At 44.2% G+C, this 21,189-nt stretch overlaps 1 protein-coding gene across 4 annotated transcripts in view; it reads right to left on the bottom strand.

Annotated features, from left to right (window-relative positions):
• RPTOR (regulatory associated protein of MTOR complex 1) overlaps nt 1-20,941 on the bottom strand; it is a 345,589-nt gene extending 324,648 nt beyond the window's left edge. For all 4 annotated transcript variants that reach the window (XM_082678814.1, XM_082678816.1, XM_082678815.1 and 1 more), the window contains exon 1: nt 20,018-20,941. In XM_082678814.1, coding sequence (XP_082534940.1) covers nt 20,018-20,179 — 162 coding nt within the window. In that variant the 5' untranslated portion in view covers nt 20,180-20,941. The remainder of the gene's footprint in view (nt 1-20,017) is intronic.
• Nucleotides 20,942-21,189: the final 248 nt, after the last annotated feature.

Below are 21,189 nucleotides of genomic sequence, written 5' to 3'. Positions count from 1 at the left end.
GCGATAATCTTAAAATGCCAGTTTTCTACATTTCCTTGGATTTATTATTCCTAAATTTAAAACAGGCTCACAATTCTATAAAGACAATTCCATATAGTTATGCCATTTAAAATGAAGAAAAAAATAATCTATAGAATCAACCATAATCTACTTAGCATGAAATTCTTCTCAGAGAAAAGAATACTGTCAGGGACAATCTGGCAACTATTTCTCAAATATATGCATTTAAGTGAAAATATATTTATTTAAGTGAAAACTATCATTAATTTTAATAAGGCAACAAAACAGATCATAAATTAGGATCCACTGTCTCAAAGTTAAACACAGTAACATAAGACATTGATATGGCACTAGTAAATGATCCATAAACAAGCATGTCCTGGTACAGCTTGCAATAAGCAAGCGCAGAGCGAAGGGCTCGTGGTCAACACCCACCCCCGCAGTAGGACCAGGTGAATGTTAGGGATGGGGGCAGCGGTGGTAGCGAAGGGAATGAGTCAATCTCCAAGTCCATTTCAGGCATACTTCTGGCACCTGGGGTCCTGGAGGGCATCTGAGGGGGAGACAGCACGTGGAGCCCAACACAGCTCAGGGGCACCACTCCATATACTGAGTTGCAGGACCCAGGCAAATCCAGGAAGTTGAGAGCCCACCAGGTGCCCAAAACCAACACTCAGAAGAATATGAAGCAAACCAGAACCCATAGAGGGAACTCAAGCTCTGGAACTCAGTAACAAGCTCTGAGGCTATGTGAGAGCAGGGAGTCACTGAACTTAAGAGTGAATCAGCATCTGGAGACAAAGAACCAAATGTAGGTTACAGGAAATGCGGCCCAGGCACAGTTCCAAAGCCCAGCGGGCAGAGCCAGGCCCCCAACTTCTGGGTCAGCCCCCACACCGCTACTCCCAGAGAGGCCCCGGGAGAGTTGAAGTACCTCCGACTTGGCTCATTTCTCCCGGAACCCAGGAGAGCGCTAGGCCAGTGAGCCCACCCACGGGAAGGCAACAAAGTAGGAGTCAGGGACAGTACCAGCAACGAAGAAGGGCTTTGCAGCAAGCACCTGTTCAGAGAATTTCCCACAGTAGTGCCTGTTAAACCCAGCAGTTTGCCTCACAGACCACATAATACGGAAATAAAGCATTTCATCTTCAGAGCACCTTTACTAGGAAGAAGGGAACAGTAATGACCTCACCTTCCCAGTCTGATTTGGTAGATTCAGAACTGTTTTTACAAGAATACTCATTCTGAATGAAATGAATTTGATGTCAGGAAAAAATGTGTGAGCTATTACTGAAGCCCTAATACTTGCCATGATGGCCTGCAAGAATCAATTCATTTTCTGTAGTGTTCACAAACACTGATTTATGAGAAGTGTGCCATAAAGTCTAGTTTTTGATAAACTATAACATTTACCAGAACCTCACATAAACACACTCAGGCAGAGCATGGATCTTAGGAGAGCTCCCATCTTACTCCGGAGAGGGGCCAGGGTGGGTGCAAAGGGTCTTTAAAAAAGAAAGCTAAGCCTGCCCAGTTTGGAGCTCCTCTTAGGATGGTGGTCACCTGAACTTGTGCCCCTTATCAACTGATGAAAGCTGCAGGCACAGCTCGCTGTCTCGACAGGGGCAAATCTGTTCTTTTTCTTCCAAATAGTCAATCACGTGCAACATCTGCACCACCACACAGGAGGGGACGGGGCTCCTTAGCAGCTGTGCAGTAAGGAGCACATGGGAAGAAAAACACAGCCACACAGGCTGCCCCTCGAAACACTGGGCTCAGCTATGCATCACACAGTCCTCCTGCTTCATAAATATGATCACATTTAATCTTTGCAACACCACCACGAGGTAGGTAGTCTTAGACCCACTTTACAAATCAAAACACTAAGATCTAGACCAAGAACAGACAGAAAAGAAACCAGCTTAGACCAAGGTCATTCTGACACCAAAGTCCATTCTCTTAGACAAAACCTCAGCTGCCTGTTCAATTTTTAGAAAAAGTCCATCATGAGTTTCTGAGTCTTGGGACTTCCCTGGCGGTGCAGTGGTCAAGAATCCGCCTGCCAACACAGGGGACACGGGTTCAAGCCCTGGTCCGGGAAGATCCCACATGCCACGGAGCAACTAAGCCCGGGCGCCACAACTACTGAGCCTGTGCTCTAGAGCCCGCGAGCCACAACTACTGAGCCCGTGTGCCACAACTACTGAAGCCTGCACACCGCAACGAAGAGTAGCCCCCACTCGCTGCAACTAGAGGAAGCCCAGGCGCAGCAACGAAGACCCAACGCAGCCAATAAATAAACAAATAAATGAATAAAAATTAAAAAAAGAAAGATTTTCTGAGTCTCCATAAGGAGGGACTTTGAGCCAATGAGAAATCTCGCCCAAAGCTGCTCTGCAAATGGGGTGAGAAACAAGGTGGCAGCCCGGCTCCTCAGTCGTCAGACTGAGGCCTGGACTCCTGGCTCGGCTCCTCAGCAGCCCATGAATTCCATGGGGTTGGATGCCCCCTCTAAGTGGCCTCAGTTCACTCAGGTAACAACAGGTGCCTGCTAGGGGTGTTGTCAGGATTAAGTAGACTAAATCCATGTGAAAAAATGTTCACAAACTGTAAAGCAATAAAGTAGGAACATTATAGCTTCTGCCCACACTGCCTCCCCTCCCTGGGCCTCTTTCCACCACATTCCATCTCTCCCTCTGATGGTTCCTCTGCCTGGCAAACATTTGTTTGCTATTGCCCCCAATGCCAGCCACTTCTCTCCTCCCAAACCCCTGCTCTGTGACCACTGCCTCACTCTCCCCTCAACCCCTTGATGAAATTTCTGTTCCCAGAAATTCAGCTTCCACAGAATTTTCTATTCAACCAAGACATCACTCACAAAAGTCAACAAGGGCCCTGGCTCCGTCATGCAACAAATATTTATGAAGTCTGTGCTATGTCACAGACACTCCCTGGTACACACATACTCATTAGCTTTTCTCCAGAAGCACACCTATGTCTGACTTCACCTTATGTTACTAACCTCTTGGTTCCAGATTTACAACAACAACAAAAGACAGAAAAAACAAAACAGATTAGACCTGAAGACATCACTACAAATGCATGTTTTGCTTAATACAGATAGAGATGATTACATATAGAAATGTTTACAGATGTGTATATATACAAAGGGGTCAGTATATGCACATATATCTCCTTGCTCTGTCACCTGAGAGGACCTAAAAGTAGTGACACCCCAGTAGCAATGAGCGTACCCAGCACCCAGATCTTGGTCTCTAACACCATTCTCCAATAACAGGAACCAGAGGTCCTTGGAGAAACACCTGATTTTAGAACTGAGGCAGGAAATGTACAAGATGATCCCAGAGCATCCTGTGCTCCAGAAAGTAAACAGCCAGAAAGTAAATAGCTGCTTTTAAAAAAAAGTCCACAATAGTGGGGCTTTGTCAAAGTAGCACAGGAGCCAACTGAAAGCGCTCCCACTGGCCAAAGATGGAGCAACAAAGTAAAGTAGTAGTGGATTATAACCCAAAGGACAAAATAAATACCCATGAGTCCATAGTGATATAAGTAAATGATTGAACAGATTAATAAATGCAGAAGAATAGATAAATCTCCCATACAGAAAAATTCCAATTAATATATGCAGATACTCTGACCTTAGGGAGATGGAGCACAACCCTCCTCCCCTTAAGTGTGGGCTGGGCACAGTAAATTCCTTCCAAAGAGAACAAGATGGGGCGAGGGGATATCAAGTGGAGACATCTAACAAACAGGACCTCAGCCAGGTAATCAAAGTCACATCAACAGTGATGAGTTGTGTTGAGACCATGGACCTTTGATGTGATGTGATACGAAGGGCACTTTCCCTCTGTGATATTCCTCCCCAAAACCTATAATCCCAGTTTTATCATAAGAAAAACATTAAACAAATTTCAACAGAGGGACAGTCTATAAAATCCCTGACCAGTACTGCTCAAAATTATCAAGGTCATCCAAAACTAAGAAAGTCTGAGAGACTGTCACAAGCCAAGAGGAGCCTGAGGATACATGACAACTAAATGTAATGTGGCATCCTGGATGGGATCCTGGAGCAGGAAAAAGATAATAGGTAAATACTTAGGAAATCCAAATAAAGTATGGATAGACTTTGGTTGATAATAATGTATCAATATTGATTCATTAGTTATGACAAGTGTACAATCCTAATGCAAGACGTTAACAACAGGGGAAACTGGGAACAAAGTATACAGGAACTCTATCTTCTCAATTTTAATAAAATTCTAAAACTATGGACAAAAAAAGAGAGAGAAAGTCCATTTCCCCTCTGCCACAAAAAACCACCACACAGTTTTTCTTTCTCCCAATTATTCACCAAATCCCATGATTCTCTCCTTATGTCTCTCAGAATGTTACTACTCCACTTTACACCCCCACCCCTACTCAAAAACCTTCAAAGATTTTGTTGCTTTCCAAATAAATGTCATTTCCTCACGCTACCATTCAGGCCTTTAAAAGATGTGGAGCAGACCACCTCCTGCCTCTGGCCTCCTGCCTCTGCCTCAGGCCTGAGGCTTCCTCTCACTCTGGGCAAACCCTTCCCTCCCAACTCCAAGCTATCCTCTCAACTCCACTTGCCAAAATCCTGCTCTGTCCTTCAAATGTTTTCTTGCTTCCAGAGCTTCCCTGACACCCACCTACATTTAACACCAGGTATGTGAGCCCCCCTGAGGCCCATGCTTCTGCAGTATCTCACCTGAGCACTAGTCCTCACCACCAAACCTCCCAGGGATCCGTGCCCACAGAGCAGAAGCTGGTCCTAACTGGACCAACTCTTGCTCACTGAAAAGCTTCAGACGCTTAGGTGTTCTGCCCACCTGTGTCCACCTAGAGAACGCCCAGTTAACCTTGGTAGGATGCTGCTGTCATCATCTCCCCGCACGTCCATAACTGAAGGAGAAGGGCCAAGCCTTTCTACTGGGCACCCAAAGGGTCACACTGTGGTTCCACTCCCCGCCCGCCAGCACTGTGTCCCACTGTGTCCTCTCACCTAAACTAGAGGCCGTGTATACCCCACCCTAGAAGGTCTTTTCCTCTCCATTCCAGCCAGTGCAATCCTTCCTGTCTCTGTGCCCAGCTCAGGTCCTCCCTCCCTCCTCCAGAAGCCTTCCTCAGCCAGACCCCTCTCCTGGAATCCCTCACCAGCCATTGGCCACACCACTACTTCTCACTGGTATTAACACAGCCTTGAGCCACTAGTTAGATGTTTCAAGACGCTATCTGATTCACTAAGCTGGTCTGCAGGTGTACTGATTTCACAGTGCTCCCCAGGGTTCTGGACCAGATCCACTCCTTTCTCATTCCCACAGAGGAGCTGGTACAGCAGAGGCTCTGGCTCAGGGGTCAGTAAACAGCGAGTGAGCAGGTGCTCCTGAGAAGCCAGCAGATCATGGTCTCCCAGGTTCGACCATTAACGCTCACGCTCTCAGAGAGGCGGATAACTCGGCACAATGGGGGCACAGGTGCCAGGGCCAGATGGCCAGGGTCCAAGTCCAGGCTCTGCGGCTCACTAGCCACGTGACCTCTGAAAAATCATCTAACCTCTCTTGCCTCAGTTTCCTCAATCACAAAGTGGCTGTAACAGTACCTGCTCCCAGGGCTGTTTGGAAATTAAAGGGATTGTCAACGTGGGCAGCCTGGACAAGCCAGACACACGGTAAGTACGACTTAAAACTAAGCTAGTAGTGCTACTATTTTCCCAGAGGCATAAAGATGTTAAGAGCTAGTGCCTGTGACAGTCTTGATGATGATCTAGTTCCTGAGTGTGGTGGGTGTTTTCCGAGTGCTTATTTTATTGTTATGCTTCAGATCTTACAAGGGTAAGGATGTCAAAAATAGATAATTCTAAATAATCCTTTAACAACACATACAGTATACTCCTGGTTGTGGGGAAGGGGGAAAGGGAAGACAGAGAAGTGGAAAATACACCAAAATATTAACAGTGGCATACAGGATTTTATATAATTTTTATTTTCACTGTTGTGTTTTTCCATATTTTCTAAATATTCTACGATGACGTGTTATTTTTATAATCTGAAGGAAAACAGCAAGTTTTCAAGGAACTCAGTTACTCCAGTAAAAAAATGTTAAAATAGTTTTCAAGTACTAAGACCATTTTCAGCATAAAGTTTTATTTAAAGAACAAAAACTGGGACTTCCTTGGTGGTCCAATGGTTAAGATTCCACACTCCTGATGCAGGGGGCCCAGGTTCGATCCCTGGTCAAGGAACTAGATCCTGCATGCATGCCGCAACTAAGAGCCCGCATTCCGCAACTAAGAGCCCACATGCCGCAATGAAGATCCCACGTGCCGCAACTAAGACCGGTGCAGCCAAATAAATAAATAAATATTTTTTTAAAAAAACTCTTCAGGGAAAATATTCATGCCTGCTGGTCAAGTAAAAACTCACTTTCAGGAGAAGAGCTGTATGTATAAAGGAAAAGACTGAGAAGCAATTCTCTGGAACCAGGCCCTGAAGCCAGACCAGGGTCTGATCTGGGCTCTGCCACCTACCAGGCCAGGCTGGCAACAGATGGGAAGAAACACAGTCTGCCCTTGAGGTCCTGTGGCCAGAGACTCAGGGAGACGACAGTGCCAAGCCAGCACACTCAGGAAGTCCACTACAGCAGACAGGAGGCACCTTGTGTCCCTGCAGTGGTTTCACCTCTGTAGAAACTAGTGCAGACCGAGGCCAGGGCTTAGAGGGAACGCAGAAAGAGGAAAAGCTTGATTTAACATTTTGACTGTGGTTTTATTTTGATACACCTTTAAACTGCTTGTCAGATCAACCTTTAAGGGTAAAAGAAGTCACGCAAGAAAACACCAAACTGAACGGTATTCACTGTGCACAGCTCATCACCAATACCCTCAGGCTTGGGGACAAGGGGTGCGGCGGGGAGGGATGAAGACCAGATGCCAAGGGGACAGGAGGCTGGGAACCACTGAAGCAACACTTTCAACATTTCCCACCTAAACATTCTTTAAGGAAAACTTTCTCCCATTTCCACAGCCAGATACATGCTCTTTCCCTCCCAAATGCTGGTAGTGGCTCATTCCTCTCCCTTCTACATCCAGCCAGAACCAGCAAGACATTCTGTCGCCTCCTGAAGCCAATCAATGGCCAAGTGCAATCAATCCTTGTTCCAGGGAGAGCTTGGGGTCTGTCACCTCCCTAGCTGGAGCTATGGCCAGCTCTTCCTCGCTCCCACCTCCCCCTACTCAGGACGCTCCCGCCCCACACCCCCTCTCTAACACACATTCTCACACACACACACACACACACACACACACACACACAAACATATACATATGCACTCACACACCTACGCAACACATACACATAAACACACACACACAAACTAACCCGCCCTACCCGCCTGACTCTATAGCCCGAAGAAGCTTACTAATCCTGATCATTTCACTACCCTCCTTTAAAACCTTCCTTAATTGTCCTTAAGACAAAACCCAAGTTCCTAGGGCCTTACAAAGCTTGTCAGGACCTGCCCTGCTTGCCTCTCCACCATCATGGGTCTCCCGGCACTTCTCTCCGAACAGTCTCTGCTCCATTTATTTGCTCAACAAATACTCACTGAGCACCTACCACCAGCCAGTCATTATGTGAGAAGCTGGGGATGTGGCACGAACAAGACAAAGTCCCTGTCCTAGTCGGGGAAGCAAAACAAATGCATAAGCCAGTGTCACGGGGTGGACGTGCCAGCAGAAGATAAAGCAGGTGGGGCTGGAGCATGGCCCTGAGGAGGAAAGAGGGAAGCGCAGTTCAAAGACCGGCTCTCTCCCCTCCCCACCTCTGCACACCTGGCTCCTCTGCCCTCCCTCCCACCCTCTTCCTTCCTTGCCCAGATCACTTCTAGTCTCTTTCAGGTACTGGCTCAGTGTGCCTGCCTTCCAGGAGGCCTTCTCACCACTCTGCACATAGCCACCACCACCCCAACCCATCTCCCCCAGAAAACTGGTAAACTCCTTAAAAGCAGGAGTTACGCACCAATGAATTGCCAACACATAGCGTGGTGCCTGGCGCATAGAGGCCCTCAATAAATATTAGCTGAATTACTGAATTCTTTAAATCAGTTTTTGTGACTTCACCACTCTTTCCCCTCACTATACCCCCAGCTTTGACCTGCACACATTTTCATCTCCCCCGTTAGGGACCCCCTACTGCACACAGCTTAGGCAAACAGATGCCACCAAAATGTCCAGAAAGCAGAATTCCTTAAATCACTACCTTATTACTCAAGTGCAGATACATAATTACTGCGTTGGGCTTTTACTTAACTTTGTATAAGGATGCCATTTTCTCTAATAAGATAAAATTCCTCAAGGGCCACGCCCACATCTATACCTCCTGAGATCCCACACAATCCCAGGCTCAGTGCCATGTAGGTAAATGGTACAAAGTGCTCATAAGAACAATTATTTCCCCACAAAACACTGAGAAGCCCTGCAACTTGCTTTTAGATAGCATACACTAATAGTTAGGATCTGTGCATTTCACTGTATGTAAAGTTTGCCTCAAACAATAATGTAAGTATTAACCTCTTAGTTAATAAGTGTGCTTCCTCAAGTGCTATGGGTTAGCAGTTCAGAAACTCCCCTCTGTGTATTCCAGCCAGCAAATGAATCAGTGAGGACAAAGGAGCCAGGTTCTCACTGCTGGGAAGTAAGTGACAAACCTGAAAAGGGGAACAGAGGAGACGGGCCTTGTGGTAATCACCTCTGTGCATCACCGTACAATGCACAGCAGTAAGTAAGCAATAAATACAAACATGGATGTCTCCACCCTACCTCTCTGCCGAGGGGACCCGCAAACAGTGGCACACCAGCAGCAATGGGCACACCTAGTGCCAGGTCTTGCTTCTAAGTTCCATTCTCCACCAAAAGGAACTGGGGATCATTGGAGAAAAGGCTGATTCCAGGGTTGAGGCAGGGAAAATACAAGATAAGCCTGGAACATCTTACAGTGCCAAAAAGCCAAGAAATGTTCAAAGCCTGGTATGTCAAAGGGCACTGACAAAAACATGATGAGGCCTTGCTAAGCTAGAAAATAAATAATGACAGGGACGGGCCAAATGAACAACGGCAACAAAGTTGGGACCAAGCAACATGATGCGATGCTCTGGAAAAAGCAAGCGACTTCAGTAGCATCCTCACCCAAAATGCATAACCTGCATCTGAGTACAAGGAAACATCAGGCAAACCCAACTTGAAGACATTCCAGGAAATAACTGCCTGTATTCTTTTAAAATGTCAAGGTCAGTGAGTTCAGAGACAGAAAGGAGGATGGTGGTTACCAGGGGGTGGGGGAGGGGGAGGGAGAGTTAGTGTTTAATGAGGACAGAGTTTCAGTTTGGGCAGACAAAAATGTTCTGGAGATGGACGGTGGTGATGGCTGCAAAACAGTATGAATGTACTTAATAACTGTAGTCTTAAAAATGGTTTAAATGATAAACTTCATATTATGTATATTTTACAACAATAAAAAAATTGTCAAGGTCAAGAAATTCTAAGAAAGCCTGAGAAACTCCTTTAGATTAAAGGAGGCTACAAAGACGAGACTTCTAAGGCAGTTAAGTGAACCTGGATGGGGGGAGGGGCAAAAATGGCACAAAAATGGCTCATAAAGGGGCAAACCACAACATTTTAATGTGAACTGTGGATTAATAATAGTATTATATCAGGAGTTCCCTGGCGGTCCAGTGATTAGGACTTGGCACTTTCACTGCTGTAGCCTCAGGTTCAATCCCTGGTAGGGGAACTAAGATCCCGCAAGCTGTGTGGCAAAAAAATATATATATATAGTATTATACCAATGGCAAATGTCCTGACTTTTACAACTGTCCTGTGTTTATGTAAGAGGATGTTCTTGTTCTTAGGAGAGATACACACAGTAAGGCATAAAGGAGCACAGTCTCCAACTTACTCTTCAATAGTTCAGGGGAAAGAATTACATATTCACATCTATAAATAGAGAAAAGTAAATGAGGCAAGATGTAAAAACGGGTAAATCTGGGTAAGGGTATATGGGAATTCATTACACTATTCTTGCAATTTTTCTGTAAGTCTGAAATTACATCAAAACTAAAAAATACAAAATAGTAGTAGTCAAGAACAGAAGACCCACCTGGAAAGCACACCGATGGTCGGTAAAATTAACACGTGTCACTGGCTGTATCTCCTCAGCTGTCTCCCCTTCCGCTGTAAAGGCACAACCCTCTCTGCAGAGTTGGACGTACAGGGCAAGTTTAAGGTTCAAGAACATGATTAAAGCATTAACATATCATGCCATATATTTACTGGACTGGCCTTTTCTATGTATTTAACTAGACTTACAAAAAGGAAGCAGGCGCTTCCCTGGTGGCGCAGTGGTTGAGAGTCTGCCTGCTGATGCAGGGGACACGGGTTCGTGTCCCGGTCTGGGAAGATCCCACATGCCGCGGAGCGGCTGGGCCCGTGAGCCATGGCCGCTGAGCCTGCGCGTCCGGAGCCTGTGCTCCGCAATGGGAGAGGCCACAACAGTGAGAGGCCTGCATACCGCAAAAAAAAAAAAAAAGGAAACAGTATCCACCTTGTGCTCCACGGAGACAAGCATGGTGGATGCCCCAAGCACTTTAATGGCTTCTGAACAAAAAGAGGACAGAGTCAGAAACCTAGAGGACACCCTCTATATGCAAGCCACATGGATATTGTTAGAGCTCTAGCTTTAGAATGCCACAAGAATTCTAATAATTTCTACCTCTAATAATGAGGTAGAAATGTTCTCATCCATTTCAGGACTCTTCCACAGCACGTTGTTCAAAATGGAACATGGCACATTTTTTAAAGCAGGTTAAAAAAAATCTATGTAGATGTCCCTTTGTGGCTCCTGAGCCTCACACGACAAACGCCAAAGGAAAGTTCATATACTTCAAATGCAAAGTGAGAGAGTGTTATAAACCCCACCTGCTTTTATCCCCACATCCAAACCAGACTCCCTTGATTCTACCTTCTCGATTCTACCTTCTGGACATCAGCAGAGGCCCTGTCCTGTCCTCCACCCCTCCCACCACTGTCTCCTCCAGCCCTGGTGGTTCTCACCTGGATTATCACACTCCCCTCCCCAGCTGGTGATACCACCTCCAGTGTCACCCCTCTTCAAACCCTCCACTCCACCCACAGTCAAAAAGACCTTTCAAAACACAAATCTATGTCTGACATTCCCCTGCTTAAATCCTGAAGCAGCTCCCATCACCAACTACATCAACAGTCATTAGTTGCTGTGAGTTTAAAGCTGGGTCGACCTGACTGATTTATGTTTCATAAATGTTGTTCAATGCAAATGATTCACTTATTTATTATAAACTAAAGGCTTTCGCTGATAACCATGGTCTCCTCCCCTATAAACACACATTGTACTATAATTTGATGACACGGCACACTGTCAATAAGCAATAAACCTCCACTGAGCTCAAGTGAAGACGTCTGGCTACCTCCCCTCGCCCCACTGGATCCATTCTCCTCTCCTCACAGAACAAGGCCGTCCTGGGTGAGTGACAGTGTGTCTTCCTACAGGACATGCAACAGGGGCAACAGGAGGCCCTAACGGTGCCTAAAGGGCTACATAAAAGGCAAATGCCTTCACAATCACAAAGGCTCTCCACGAGCACAAGCTCAGACGATGGAAAGAGTGTAACAGATCCCTTTTAGGTCTGTCACTTGATTTCTGGTCAAGCTTGGTATTTTTGGCCAACCATCTGATACCTCAAGCCTTCTTCCTAGTTTAAGTTTGATGCCCACTTTTTTTTTTTTACACTTGTTTCTCTCTCTATTTTTTTAATAGATCTTTACTGGAGTATAATTGCTTCACAATACTGTTTTAGTTTCTGTTGTACATCAAAGTGTACAACAGAATCAGCCACATACATACATATGTCCCCATATCCCCTCCCTCTTGAGCCTCCCTCCCATCCTCCCTATCCCACCCCTCTAGGTCATCACAAAGCACAGAGCTGATCTCCCTGTGCTATGCTGCTGCTTCCCACTAGCTAACTATTTTACATTCGGTAGTGTATACATGTCGATGCTACTCTCACTTCGCCCCAGCTTCCCCCTCCCACCCGTGTTCTCAAGTCCATTCTCTATGTCTACATCTTTATTCCTGCCCTGCAACTAGGTTCATCAGTACCATTTTTTTTTTTTTAGATTCCATATATATGCATTAGAATACGGTATTTGTTTTTCTCTTTCTGACTTACTTCACTCTGTATGACAGACTCTAGGTCCATCCACCTCACTACAAATAACTCAATTTCATTTCTTTTTATGGCTGAGGAATATTCCATTGTATATATGTGCCACATCTTCTTTATCCATTCATCTGTCGATGGACATTTAGGTTGGTTCCATGTCCTGGCTGTTGTAAATAGTGCTGTAATGAACATTGTGGTACATGTCTCTTTTTGAATTATGGTTTTCTCAGGGTATATGCCCAGTAGTAGGATTGCTGGGTCATATGGTAGTTCTATTTTTAGTTTTTTAAGGAACCTCCATACTGTTCTCCATAGAGGTTGTATCAATTTACATTCCCACCAACAATGCAGGAGGATTCCCTTTTCACCACACCCTTTCCAGCATTCACTGTTCCTAGATTTTTTTGATAAGAGCCATTCTGACCAGCGTGAGGTGGTAACTCATTGTAGTTTTGATTTGCATTTCTCTAATAATTAGTGATGTTGAGCACCTTTTCATGTGCCTCTTGGCCATCCATATGTCTTCCTTGGTGAAATGTCTATTTAGGTCTTCCACCCATTTTTTAATTGGATTGTTTGTTTTTTTGATATTGAGCTCCATGAGCTGTTTGTATACTTTGGAGATTAATCCTTTGTTGTTTCATTTCCAAATATTTTCTCCCATTCTGAGGGTTGTCTTTCTGTCTTGTTTATGGTTTCCTTTGCTGTGCAAAAGCTTTTAAGTTTAATTAAGTCCCATTTGTTTACTTTTGGAGGTGGGTCAAAAAAGATCTTGCTGTGGTTTACATCAAAGAGTGTTTTTCCTATGTTTTCCTCTAAGAGTTTTATAGTGTCTGGTCTTACATTTAGCTCTTTAATCCATTGGGAGTTTATCTTTGTGTATGGTGTTAGGGAGTGTTCTAATTTCATTCTTTTACATGCAGCTGTCCAGTTTTCCCAGCACCACTTATTGAAGAGGCTGTCTTTTCTCCATTGTATGTTCTTGCCTCCTTTGTCGTAAATTAGGTTACCATATGTGTGTGGGTTTATGTCTGGGCATTCTATCCTGTACCACTGATCTGTATTTCTGTTTTTATGCCAGTACCATACTGTCTTGATTACTGTACCTTTGTGGTATAGTTTGAAGTCGAGGAGCCTGATTCCTCCAACTCCGTTGTTCTTTCTCAAGATTGCTTTGGCTATTTGGGGTCTTTTGTGTTTCCATACGAATTGTAAAATATTTTGTTCTGAAGAATGCCATTGGTAGTTTGATAGGGATTGCACTGAATCTGTAGATTGCTTTGGATAGTATAGTCATTTTCACAATATTGATTCTTCCAATCCAAGAACATGGTATACTTCTCCATCTGTTTATGTCATCTTTGATTTCTTTTATCAGTGTTTTATAGTTTTCTGAGTACAAGTCTTTCGACTCCTTAGGCAGGTTTATTCCAAGGTATTTTATTCTTTTTGTTACAATGGTAAGTGGGATTGTTTCCTTAATTTCTCTTTCTGATTTTTCGTTGTTGGTGTATAGGAATGCCAGAGATTTCTGTGATGTCCACTTTCTTTTAACTACACTAACAGGTCTCAAACATTTGATAACAGGACACCTAATCACTCTTAAAAATTACTGAAGACTCCCAAAGAGCTTTTTATATGTTACATTTATCAATATTTTCCATATTAGAGGTTAAAACCAAATATATATATATATATTTCCTTATTAATTCACTTAAAAATTGTTATATTTTCAATAAAGATTTCTATGAAAAATAACTATATTTTCAAAAAACTGTTAGACAAGTGACATTGTTTTTCGAAAATCTCCTTAATGTCTGCCTTAATAGAAGACAGCTGAACTCTCACATTCTGCATTCAATCTGTTGTGATATGTTTTGGCTGAAGTGTGTAAGAAAAATATGGACTGAAAAAGACACATAGTTTGCAAAGAGCAGGAGTAACAGTAGAGCAAAATAATTGGAAATATTCTTCTATGATATTACATCAAAACTCAGTAAGTGGTAGTTTCTTAAAGGTTTGCTGCAATCTATCTGAATAGAATAGAAAATAGAAAATTTAATCTGTCCAAAACCAAAGCAATAACTCTTCATACCCTATTATGTTAAAATCCATTGGTCTAACTTTGGATCTTTTTCCCATGGATGATTTTATAATATCATGAATTGGTCATTTGGAAATATTGGTTCAGTGAATTATGCAGATGTTCCAAACGTGGACACATTTCATTCTACAATATAAAAAAGATCATATTCATTAATATCACCATCATCTCATCAGAAACATCTTTAAGTACTGGGAAGCCGGGAAGCTCACAGTGGCAGATACAGCTTTTCCAAAACTCTAATTTTCACTTGAAAGCTCAAATTTTATCACTAGCAACAAATACTGTCAGTTGTTTTCCTTGAAGTGAAGCTCACTTGGTTCGTTTTCCAGAAAATGTCCGCCAGAACCCAAGCCTGACCTTGCAGGGCCAGCCTGCCAGCCTCCTCCAGGTGCAGCTTGTGTTTCAGGAAGGGTAGCAACTGGCGCAGCCGGCAACCGCAGGTGCTCTTCCTCAGACAACCATACCTCGTGCAAAGGATAAAAAAGGCGTGTACCAAAGAGCCAAGATTTAAGAAAACTAATCATTTTAATGCTTTATCAAGGGCATTCTGAAGAGAAACTGGGATTTTTTTTTTTACTGAGAGCATGTGGCAATGAAGAAAACAATAACCACCAGCACAGTCAGATGCCACCATCTTGATTCAAGCTCAGGCACCAGCAGTTTCACCCACCCACAATCAGCGCAACTGTCAACATGGGGAAAACGCCAATAACTAACATCTTCTATTATTATGAAAACAGTGTCACCTCGGGGACCCGAGCGAGAACCGAGCACACGGTGAGAACAGCTAGGCTGCACCATCAGAATCGTTCAGTTGGTGGTTGACCACCACCCGCCTCATCTTCTCCATACATTTTGTTTCAGCCTCCATGGCCTCTCAGCAGGATTTTTCCAGTGGAGACACTGTGATACAGTTTTGCCTGTCTGTTTTTACCTGGGCTGTGTTTCTCAGATTCTGCTTCCTCTGTTGGAGCCCTGTAACTATGTCTCTTCACGCAAGCCTTTTAATCAAGCCCCAGTTTCCTCATCAATCACACATAGATAACGATCTCTACTACTGAGCCTTAAAAGACATAATCTATGTGGAAGCCCTTGGTGAATGATTCATTTTTTTCATCAGTACATTTTTATTGAATCCCTATTGTGTGCCAAGCACTGTCCTCTATGCCAGCAGAAACAAGGTCCTTGTTTTATGATTAAAAAGCTCACTTCTGGGGGTCAGGGTATAAAGAAAAATATCACAGACATAAAGAGTGATCATGAGCAACTGGGGAGCTGCTTAAGATGGGGTGATCAGGAAAGGAAGTGACCTAGGCGCTGGGTGCAAACTACAAGAAGGAGCCAAGTATGCAAAGGTCAGATAGAAGAGCATTCCAGGCCTTTCCATCCAAGAAGCAGAAAAGGCAGGCAGGGCCAGATCATGAAGCTTTGTGAACCAGGGTGGAGTTTGTGTTCTACTCCAAGCGGCCTGGTAAGTAATGGAATCTGATTTACACTTTAACAAGCTCCCTCTGACCAATACGTGAAGAATCGATTGCAGGACAAGAGTAGACACAGGAAGACCAGACCACGATTCTAGCTATCCAGATGAAAGATGGTAGTTGCCTGGACTGGGCTCACATCAGTGGAGACAAAATGAGGTGGTCCGATATAAGATACAATTTGGAGGCAAAGTTGACAGGTTCTGCTGATGACACAGTACAATGAGGAGAGGAAGAAGAAATAATTACAGATAAATTCTAGATTTACAACCTGAACAACTGAGTGGGTGGTGATGACAGTGTGTTGTGATGGAGAAAACCAAGGCAAAGCAGACAATTAGGTACCTGAGACAAGAGTCATAGCATGTAGACGGCACATAAAACCATGAGACTAGATGAGATCAGCTAGCAAGGGTACACAGAGAAAAGAGAAAGGGCTCCAAGATCAAGTTCTGGAACACTCTACGCTCAGCTGTCAACCAGCAAAGGAGTCTGAGGAGGAGCAGTTAGTGACCTCAGAGGAAGACCTGGAGTTTCAGGAAGACACAGAAGCAAGTGAGGAAAAAGCTGTGTGAATGAGAGAGTGGTCCACCCTGGAATGCTGCTGAGAAGTCGAAAAGATAAGGACAGAGAAGTGACATTTAGATTTAGCAGCAAATGGTGACCTTGTGGAGGGCAGTCTGAGTGGCATGGAAGAGAGCCTAAATGGAGTAGATTGAGAGGATGCAAAGTGAGGAAACAGGAGTAAAGAAGGGTTATAAAGTATTACTATTTCCCCTTGCTCCAAAGACAACCTAAACATTTGACTATCCATATATCAGTTTAATGTATCTACTCGGCTTCCTCCATGGTTTATTCAAATACAGCTACAAAGCAAGGTGACTAAGTCTAAAGACTGGTTTGGGAAATGGCTTCATCATTTTATAGCTACATCTCCTACATACAGGCAGGTATAGTGTCTCTGTCGATGGTTTTCTTTCAGAGCAATAGCTCTCAGGCTTCCCTGATTCCATCCCACATATGTAAGGTAAAGATCCATCTGAGATCAATTATCTCCACATGCCCGCTTTCCGGAAAATGAACTCTGTGATAACTATAAAGTATCACAGTAAAACATAAATGGCGGAGTTATATACAAATCTGTTTTAGCCATAGGTCTATGAATGATTCACTTTGAACTGTAATTCACATGTCTAGTTATTTGAAAATCACAAGTCAAAAATGCCAGTGAGGCATATATATATTTACTACACACAGAACTAACCAAACAACAAACTTGATAATTTGATAATAACAGTATTAAACTTACAGTAACTTAGTAATTAAAATGCAACAATAGTGGCATCTGAAAACCAGGAATGGTTCAATACCAAGACTGTGGGAATCCCAACCGAGAGTGGGCATGTGCTGTAGTTCTGTGAGGATGCCAAATGCCAAGAGGCAGAAAACTTGGAGTCATCACTCAACTTTGGTAAAGTTGTCAATTTTAGGAACCCTTAACAACTCCACTAAATAGGACAAAAGTAAGTAACTACTGATACATATACAATAAAAGTGTGTGCACTTGGGACTTCCCTGGTGGCACAGTGGTTAACAATCTGCCTGCCAATGCAGGGGACACAGGTTCGAGCCCTGGTCAGGGAAGATCCCACATGCCGCGGAGCAACTAAGCCCATGTGCCACAACTACTGAACCTGCGCTCTAGAGCCCGTGAGCCACAACTACTGAAGCCCGCGAGCCTACAGCTCGTGCTCCACAACAAGAGAAGCCACCACAATGAGAAGCCTGCGCACCGCAACGAAGAGTAGCCCCCACTCACCACAACTAGAGAAAGCCTGCGTACAGCAACAAAGACCCAACACAGCCAAAAATAAATAAAGAAAATAAATAAATTTATTTTTTTAAAAAAAGTATGTGGACTTGCATACGGATCACAGAAAAAAGCAATGACTGAGTCTGCGTTTAGGGCAGTCAATTGCCCACTGGAAGAAGTAGCCTACACAGGTCCTGGTACAGGACAACCGGGTCCACACCTGTTGCCTTACAATGATGCTGCATCATCAGACTGCTGGAGATCACCTCCAGCACAGGGAAACAGTCTGGCATCATGCCCATGTGCTCAAGAGTCCTAGAATCTTGAAGTCACATATGGGTAACCCACAGGCCAGAGCCAACCCCACAAATGGACTGCTTCGTGTTTTGTAATATCTGAATTAGTTCCAATATTTTAAAATTGGCAAACTTCACATTTAAAAAAATAAAAAAAGTTTTCTGGCTTCTCAAAGAAAAGAGAGAGAGAGGGAGACCTGGCCAGGACCAGCTGCCCCTTGAGCTGCAACCTGTGCTCTTCAGCGCCTCACTGATCTCAGCCTCCAGAAAGTCAGGCACGAGTCAAACCTCAGGGGCCATTTATCTATGAACCTGTGCCATTATTCTCCTTCTGTCTGGCCTGTTTCATTCATTTATGCTACCTTCCAACTCTCAGCATCATTTGGATCTGTACCCTTTATCCTAGCATAGTGTGCTGAAAAGGTCCCCTCAGGGTCTAACCAGGCGAAAGAGAATACAAGGATGTCCAGAGGCCAAGCTCTCACAAACTTAACTAAAAATGTTAGCTGCTGATCTTCTTTAAACAACTTGCGAAGGTCGGACACAGCAAACTTTCTCCCCTGGATCTTTCTAAGTCAAAATCTCAGTAATTACTCGGACTCCCAAAACTTTTCTTCCTCTTAATAACCTATGAAGAGCTTATCAGGGAATGTTAATCATTCACCAATTGTTGTAATTAAAAGGTCAAAAATAAATCCATCAATCAGTTTTGAACAGTTTAAGCATGGGTTTAGAGTAGCAAAGGGAACCACATTTCAGAAGAAAAGAAAAAAAAAAGCCCTCCAAATAGAATGGGGAAAAAAAAAAGATTACAGTTACTTTTAAAATAAGTCTCTTCATATATGCATAGGAACCACAAAAGCTTTAAACCATATAATTAGTACTAAAGATGTCCGTAAGACAGACTTTATACAATCTCTTCCAATGACCATCTCTTTTTAGTCCCTAAACTACTTTTGGATGAAACAAATTTTCCTAATAACAACTGAAGCACAAGTTACTAGTGACTGACTAGCTAGAATTACCACAAGGGTAATCCTATATACGTTCAACATCATACACTAAAAACAACAATCTTATATAAACATATCCATAAACCCAGAGCAAAGCACACTGCATTACACCACCAACTACCCCTCTTAGGCTAAAATGTTCAAATCAATAAAGACAGTCTTGAAGGAGAAAACAAAGCACAAAAAAAAATCCAAAACAAATTATAAGCGTGTATGGGTGAGACGGTCCCACCCTTTTGCTATGGAGGCCAGGAAATAGATGGTGGTTGATTAAGGACAGGTTTAACAAAATTGACTGTTTTCTTTCCTACTAACTTCTTAAGTCACTATCCACGCTCCAACACCACGAGGACCCCCTACCAGACCCAAGTTCCAACCCATCGTACTCTACTATTAGAGAAATTGTCTCCACCTAACAGTATCGCGACACCACATAAAAGTATGAAAGTCTTGATTCAAGACAAACTGTTTAGAAGTCTATGATGAAGTTCACTGTAACTGTAAAATAACTTTGCATTAATTTGTTACTAGCTGAACATTTGCCAGTAATCTTGTTTCCTAGCATACTATATTAGACTTCTGCACTCCACCTAGCTTGGGCAAAAAAAGTAAACTAGCCACTAAGTAGACTAACCACGTTGGCACAAATATTATATCCCAAGTTGTCTTTCCTCTAAGTGTTAACAGTACAAAGTTTAACAGTACAAAGTATATCAAAGAGCATGTAAATAGTTGCAATGCTGTATTTTCTAACTTGCTTAACTTCCATTGTCTGAATTAGAACTTACTTTGAATCTAATTAACACTATCCAGTGAATAACTACTAACCAAAACAGACTTTTCCATTTACAATAAAAATATGGAGTCTGAAATGGTTTGTGCTTTTTGGTTGACTTGCAACATGTGGCTGAGAAAAAATATCGCTGCTCTCCCAAGGACATATTTCTGGCTCTGAACTTGCAAAAGCTATCAAGGTCTAAGAGACGCAGGCTCAATCCACTTACCCGATCCTTCATCCTCCAGCTCTGAGCTAAAGATTTGGAGCCTTCAATTTTCTCACAGTGCCTCTTTTTCATGAAAGCCAAAGGCAGGTTCCAGTCAGTAAGATCAGCCTCATCTTCGTCCCCGAGTCCCAGGAGAGGCGACTGCAGCATCTCGGATTCCATCAGCGGGGGAGGGGGTGGGGGAGTCCTGGGCAGCAAGCGCTCGAGAACCTCCAGCCTTAAAAACTAGTGTGTATCAGAATTGGTGAAATAAAAAACAGAGAAGGGCAAAGTAGAAAAAGAAATGGATGGAGAGTGTGCGGAGATCCTCGCTGAGGCAAGAAGTCTGAGATCCTTCTCTCTAACTCTGCGCGAGAAGTCAGAAGGGATGGGAAGAGCGGTGGGAAATGAGGGAACCCAAGGAGCTCCTCACAGACACACACGCCCCCAGATCCCAAGTCACCGGCTGCTTCTGAGGCTGTCCGTTCCCGGAGGGGCTGCGAGCGGAGCTGTCAAAGGCGTGCGAGATTCCAGGCCTCACGATGACCCTGCTCTCGGTCTCCAACGCCTCAGCCGATCCTAGGACAGGCAGGCCGCCCGCTCTTGGTGCCGGTTTGCCGACTGGGCTGAGGTCTTCGGCCGAGGGGAAGAGGTTCAGAGCGCCTCGGGTCTCCTACAGCCACTTTCAGCCCTGCGGATCTCGCACTCGCCGGACCTGCTGCAACCAGAGCCAGGACGGGCCCATCGTGCTTGCCCGCAGCCGGCTCCTCAGCCCCGGGTCCGCGCGGCCTGGCCGGTCCTGGCCTCCGGCCCCGTGGCTCTCTCTTGCCTGAGAACGAGTCCTAAGAAACAGGCGACACGGAGCCGCGGAGAAAACGCGTAATGTGGGCTTACTGGGTTTGGGGAGTTTTGCCCTCTGGTTTGAAGCTACAGTGAAACTCCTCTCATCAGCACATCAAGGAGGACGCCATATTGCCAAGCCCCAGAATGCAGCGCGATCTACGGCGTGGCTAATAAGCCAAACTTCCTCAGAGTGTCCTGGCCATGCTTCCCAGGAGACAGCGAGAGGCGTCCCTGCCTCCCCGTTACCATCGTTACCACAATTAAGCTTTCTAGAGTTTATGGCAATTGGTATAATAGACGCGTCATATCAAAGTCAGTCCTATAAATGAAACTGTGTTATTTGGAAAAAA

Source organism: Grampus griseus, assembly GCF_964374135.1.
Source record: "Grampus griseus genome assembly, chromosome: 20".
In the NCBI taxonomy this organism is placed as follows: Eukaryota; Metazoa; Chordata; class Mammalia; order Artiodactyla; family Delphinidae; genus Grampus; species Grampus griseus.
Note: the sequence above shows the minus strand (reverse complement) of the source record. Positions and strands in the feature narration are given on the sequence as shown.